This window comes from Pollicipes pollicipes, unplaced genomic scaffold, assembly GCF_011947565.3.
Source record: "Pollicipes pollicipes isolate AB1234 unplaced genomic scaffold, Ppol_2.1 Scaffold_6212;HRSCAF=7365_pilon_pilon_pilon, whole genome shotgun sequence".
NCBI lineage: Eukaryota > Metazoa > Arthropoda > Thecostraca > Pollicipedomorpha > Pollicipedidae > Pollicipes > Pollicipes pollicipes.
The window spans coordinates 43,401-49,772 of record NW_023596834.1 but is presented as its reverse complement, the minus strand read 5'-3'; the positions used below and the strand labels follow the sequence as shown (position 1 = coordinate 49,772).

Here is a 6,372-nt window from a genome sequence, read left to right as displayed (position 1 = left end):
TCCAATGTCGCATCGCAAACGCAACACGATACACCCACGGCACGGGACTATCGGCCGTCGCAGACAGCGCGACGCGAGCCCAAACACAGCTCAGCGGAGCATTGTGTGCCCCGCGGCTCCGTAGCTGCGGCGCATGTTGCCGACTCCGGCATCGACCTCGCCGGCCTTTCCTGGCAAAGGTCGTAGAAGGTCGCAGTCGGAGCCGTCCCCGCTCCGCTTGACTGGCCAGTGCCAGATTCCAGACCAGACCCGTTCCAGATTCAAAACGGCGTGCTCGTGCCCTACGGCAGGAATACACGTGAGCTGACGACGGGTCGCAGCACGAAGCGCCCGTTTCGCTGGCCGATCGCAAGGGGCCGTCACCGTCGGTGGGCGCAGTCGCAGTCAAGCCCATGAAGCAGGTCATCGCCATCCCTCATCACCAAAACGCAGCTGCAAACATGTTGTACAAACAAGGGCGCGATGCGTAAAGGTGCCGCCTTTTCATTGCGTCCGTGTTGTGATGCATGCATGCTATAGGCGGCAGAGTGACGCTGCGCCTTCGTCACGCCTTCCAACAACTTGTCTTCCAACTTCACGGCACCAAATGGCTTGAGTATTTCCCTGCATGCGGGATTGCACGAGCGTGTGAAACACCGTGGCGTGTAAGCTACGGAAGGCATCTGCTGCACTATGCTTTCCCATGTTAGCGAGGTGTTCGCCTTGGAGTGCAGTGCCACTCAGGATGGCGTTTGAAAACTATCATACAGGAAGCCATTCGAGCTCTTGGAGCCCGTTCTGAGTATGGATCCGTGAAGAAGTCGTGCGGAGCTTCAACACTGTTCTTCAACATTGTTTCAACACGTCTTTGTAAGCATGACATACCAGAACATAATGCTGTTCTCTAAACTTTTGAGTTGTTTTTTTCTGGATGACTGTGACCCCCGCCCTCCCTCCCAAACAAAAACAACATGATATTGTGCCTTTCAGACACAAATGGACAAGTGGTGACGATATACACAGGGAGCTAGTCAGCTCGGGCAAGTTATGACCAACATGGAGAAAACGAAACGCAGAGGTATGATTTTCAAATTACTCTGGGGCTTCAGGACGATGTGGCAGCCATCCATTGTCTGATTGCCACGTTTTGTACCAGGGACTTGTACAAGGAAGCGCTGACGCTGAAATTGATGGAAAGTAGGAAGATCCACTTGTCACGGATTGTGTACTTTTAGACGAAAAGAGCTGTGTCTGAAGCAGCCTTGCCTTACCTCTCACCTGCGGTTTTGGACGGCTGCCGCCAGGTGGGTGGGTACCGGCCGGGGCCGTGTTCACTTGCCGCCGGTACCTGCTGTTCGCCGTGCTGCCCGTGGTGGTGCTCCTCTACTGGGTCAACTCGCAGTACGGCGTCGGCTTTCTGCCCGTTCCGCCCGTGTTACGTCTGGTTCAGCCGCAGCGTGAGTGATGCCGGGGCCACGTCGACAGGAGGGGTGCCCAGAGGCCTAGTCGGATCAGGTGTGCACCGACCCTAAGCAGCCCTGCTACAAGAAGAGTACGTGTAGACTGAGTGATCGCACCTATTAACCGGACTAGATTCTTGTGATAAACTTTGGAAAATCATTGCATAGTTAATTTTGTTATCTAATGGGCGTGTTCTTGCGGTCATTTGGTATCCTTTGTGGCGGGCGATTGCACACGAAATGGAAGTGGAATGCGCGTAAAACAATGAAACATGAAACGTGCCTCAACATGCATTAGGTGACGGAGGACAGTAATCCAAAATATACATTATCCTCACCAGCGTAGAAGTACAAGACGAAGTGTCACAATATGTGCTCGGAACATTTCATGCTGCAAGCCCCTCATCAAAAAAGGTCCTCGCATGGCCGGTTGATTGAAACGATCGAGCGTCACGCGTCACGGAGCCCCCGCGCCGTCTGCCGAAACCCCTCGGCTGTGTGACCACCGTGTCAGCCCCCCCCCCCCCCCGCCGCCACCAGAGGCGCGCGGCCAGTACCTGGTGGACACGCCCACCTGCCGCATTCCCAACGTGGACCCGTTCGACGCCTCGGTGCGCGAGTTCGCCCGCCCGCCGGAGCCGATCCTGTGCAACCGCGAGCCGCCGCCGCTCACCTACAGCGACATCGACTCGGTGTACCTGCTCAGGGAGCGGCAGCACCTGTACGGCGCCAGGTCAGACGCCGCGATCGATGGCCGGCTGAGGCCTGATGGGAAGTGATACCGTGTGGTCTGAAATATCCATGCATTCAGTCCCGTATTGCTGAAACGTTAAGTTTATCTTTGTTTTTGATTGAAGGGTCTTAGCTTTTACTGATGTGCTCGGTGTGCTCGATATAGTACTGATGTGCTCGTTAAGCAGACAGTTGTTGAGGTTTAGATGCATTACAAGCTCCTGACAGGGCATATCGGGGTCAGAGGTCTCAGGTCCCCACAGCACCTTCGTCACCGCCCTACCACCTGCAGCAGGGAAAACCTTTCGATTATTGCACATTAACTGCGTTTCCCATTGATTACCACTTTTCAGCGACGACAGGCAGCGATGGGCATCGTTGCATTGCCGCGATTCACAAAGATGGCATAACGCGCTTGATCAGCACAGGCAATATGAAACTAGGCCCACGTGTCCTCTAGCTGCGGCTTGGCAGCAGGACGTGGCGGGATGCAACTGTAGCAAGGGGGAGTGTCACCTGAGAAAATGTCGCTGCCCAGCTGGGAAAATAAGCTTTTTCACAAGCAGTGGCGGCGCCACTAATTTGAGATTGGGGGGCAGGATTTTCCAGCGGGCTCCTGGACAAAGTGGGGCCTCGGCACAGGGGGGGGGGGGCCTCTGCGCACTGTCGTGTTCAGGGGGAGCGGCACCGGGGGCGTGTGACCCATCATCAAATTGTTTCACATACCATATTTAAGTAGACAGATGTTGACAATTAAAAATCCTGAAGTGGGTGTTCTTATTATCCAGCAAAGGGCCTCGCTAACCTAAAACAGGATCTCGTTCCAGAAATGGACTCCTCAAAACGTTCCGAATTTACGAAGTGGGCTTCCAGATTTAGCCAATGAGCCTCGTTGTCCCGAAACAGGACGTCCTGATCCGGAACTGCGGACACCTGATGCATGCAAAGGCATTCCGTTCCATGAATGTTCCAGAAATGGGGCCTCCGGCACATAGAGGATACCTCGTAACCCTGAACAGGAACCGTTTTTTTTGTAACGGGTGTCTGCCGAGCCAGCAAAAGGCCCTTAATATGATAATGGCCACGTGATCTAGAAAATTGGCTACCTTATCCATGAAGGTGGTCTCATGATGCATAAAACGGGTCTCCTGATGTAGCGAAGTGTCTTTTGGGCCTAATTTATTAGTCTGTAGCTCAGTCATAGGACCTCCTTGACCTGGATTTTACTACTCTACAAGTAGCTACAATGCCTTTAGTGTGTGAAAAACCCAAATAGGGGCCTCCCAAAGATTGGGGGGGAAGAGCACACTCTTGCCTTCTCTGTCCTCCCCCCCCCCCTCGCTGCTGCGTTGCCCTTGTTCGCGCATTTACGCTGCAGCTGTCACCTTGGCCCTTTGTTAGCTCATCTGCGCGCGTTCTTGGGCATAATGCGGCCAAAATATCATCACCTGAACGATATTTTCATCTCGGGATGTGACCAACTGGCCGGGGGGGGGGGGGATCGGGCCCAGGTGCCCCTCGCGATCAGCTGCCTATGCCCCCGCTCGCGTGCGCAGAACGGTGGGCTGCGGGAACAATTGAGAGCGATGGTGTACCTGCATAAACAGACTCCAGATGTCAGGACTGCACAGCTGGTCCAGCGAAGAGAACTCATCGGTTGACATGGCTGATGACAGGAGTTAGTCCCTCGGAATTTTCGGGGTTGATCGACTTACTGGTGACCGTTTATTTTTGATTCCATGATGTTGATCATATTGTCTCTTCCCCTTAATTTGTGCTATGCAATGTGCTGATTCCGATGATTGCGTATGTTGCAGGCCACCTTTGACTTCAGCATCCTGCTGTACCCGAGACATAGACTGGATCAACGATCTCAACAGTTCTATCCCTCGAAACACGATGGGCAGAGTACGGTAAGCTTGCTGTACTGCCAATTTTCTTCTATCATAAACTATTACAATGCTAACTGAATGCTGGATGCAGCCTTTCCCAGAATTACAAAAATGGTCGTTGCTATAGTAAACGGCAACCCTTGGTCTACCTATGGATGCCGTGTCTAAAATGCGTTGGACGCATAATTCACTTTAAGTTACTTAATGGACACGATGCGCGGTATCTCCTTAAGATGCATCCATTTTTGGGACATCTGGCATGTCCTTCATCTCCGAGAGGTGGCCATCACAGAACCGTCGGCTGACGAGCAGCCGCGTCCCGACCGCGACCACGTCTCGTCCGCCAGCGACCGCCGACGCCGCGTCGGCCCTCGCGTGACACTGCCACCTTCCGCAGGAGGTCGCCACGGTGCCGGCCGCTCCTGGGCAGCTACACACCAAGCGCCGACGGCGTGGAGGTGACCTGCGCCGTGAACAAGACGATGGTGTACCGCGACTACTACCACTTCGTGCCGCTGCGGCCGCAGCTGGAGGCGGCGAGTCTGCAGCGACGGCCGCAGGACGTGGCGCCCAACGTGCTGATCTTCATGTTCGACTCGCTGTCTCGGCTGCAGTTTCTGCGCTGGTTCCCGCGCTCGCGCCGCTTCCTCAGCGATCGGATGGAGGCGTTCGAACTCGGCGGGCTCAACAAGAATGGCGACAACACCTGGCCGAACCTGGTGCAGATGTTCACCGGCATGGAGCAGGCCGAGATGAAGCGTCAGTGCGCACCGGATCCCAAGAAGGACCCGCTTGACGGCTGTCCGTTCATGTGGAAGGAGTTCAAGCAGGCGGGGTACCGCACGGCCATGGCCGAGGACGCGCCAGGGATGGGCTCGTTTAATTACCTCAAACTGGGGTTCCTGAAGCAGCCGACGGACTACTACACGCGGCCCACCAGCCTGCTGTTGGATGCCAACATTGCCTACAACAAGCAGCTCAACACGAACCTGTGCGAGGGAACGCGATACAGCTACTTCTCCACCTTCAAGTATGCGCTGGATCTCGGCACGCGTCTGGCGGACCGACCGTACTGGGGTTTCGTCTGTCAGAACGTGTTCTCGCACGACTCATTCAACATGCCCTATTTCCTGGACGAGCCGTACTACAAGGTGCTGGAGTCGCTGTTCAGCAGCGGCGCGCTCAATAACACCGTCCTGGTCACCATGGGCGACCACGGCCTGCGCTGGGGCCGCGAGCGGCAGACCTTCATCGGCGGCCTGGAGGAGCGGCTGCCGTTCATGAGCCTGTACTTCCCGCGCTGGCTGCGTCGCCGCTACCCAGCCGCCTTCGACAACCTGCGGGTCAACCAGCACCGCCTGAGTACCTTCCGCGACGTACACCGCACGCTGCTGGACCTGCTGCGGCCGGACGAGACGCTGGGCGGCGTCGATACGCGCGAGGCGGCCGAAAATGCCTCCAGTGTCAGCCTGTTCCGGCGCATCTCGCCATACCGCCGCTGCGACCACGTGCAGGTACCGGACCACTTCTGCACGTGCCTGCGCTCTGAGAAGATCGCGGCAAGCGACGGACGCGCCACGCTCGCCGCTAAGGCCGTGGTGCGCGAGCTGAACGTGCTGCTGCGCGCGGCCCCGCAGTGCGCGCCGCTGAGGCTCCAGCGCGTGCTCACGGCGCGCATTGCACAGCCGCTCAAGGGCGATCCGAAGAAGAGCGCGCCGTTCCTGCGCCAGATGACGACGGTGCAGCTGCAGACGGCACCGGGCGGGGCACGCCTCGAGGCGACTGTGCTCGGCGACGGCCACGAGCTGCACATCAGCGGCAGCGTGTCGCGGCTGGACCGGTACGGCCACCTGGCGTGGTGCGTCAAGGACCACCGCCTCGAGAAGTACTGCCACTGCGGTGGCGTGTCGCGTCACTCGACGGCGCGGCCGGTCCCGCCGACGGCCGGCGCGGCGTCCGACGTGGCGACCGCGGCGCCCGACGCGGCGACCGCGACGGGCCCGGCCGTGTCTGGGGCCACGGTGCCAGGGGGAGCTCGGGCGGGTTCGCCGCCGGGGGCTGGAGCGCTTGGGAGCACGCCGTCAGCGACCAAACCACCAGTGGAAGAGGCGCCTGTGACTAAACCGCCGGCGGGTAAAGCGTCCGGGTCTGAACCGCCAGCGAGTGAAGCGCCAAGCCCCAAATCGCCAGCGAGTGAAGCGCCAAGCCCCAAATCGCCAGCGAGTGAAGCGCCAAGCCCCAAATCGCCAGCGAGTGAAGCGCCAAGCCCCAAATCGCCAGCGAGTGAAGCGCCAAGCCCCAAATCGCCA

The 6,372-nt window shown here is 57.8% G+C and overlaps 1 protein-coding gene across 1 annotated transcript; it reads left to right on the top strand.

Annotated features, from left to right (window-relative positions):
• Positions 1 to 388: 388 nt before the first annotated feature.
• On the top strand, positions 389 to 5,962 carry LOC119106844 (uncharacterized; the record flags this gene model as incomplete). Its single annotated transcript, XM_037230188.1, has 6 exons — positions 389 to 472; positions 970 to 1,057; positions 1,284 to 1,436; positions 1,980 to 2,172; positions 3,989 to 4,084; positions 4,461 to 5,962. Coding segments are annotated over exons 2-6 (1,975 nt in total), but the record flags the coding sequence as incomplete, so codon positions are not given.
• Between the last annotated feature and the right edge of the window lie 410 nt (positions 5,963 to 6,372).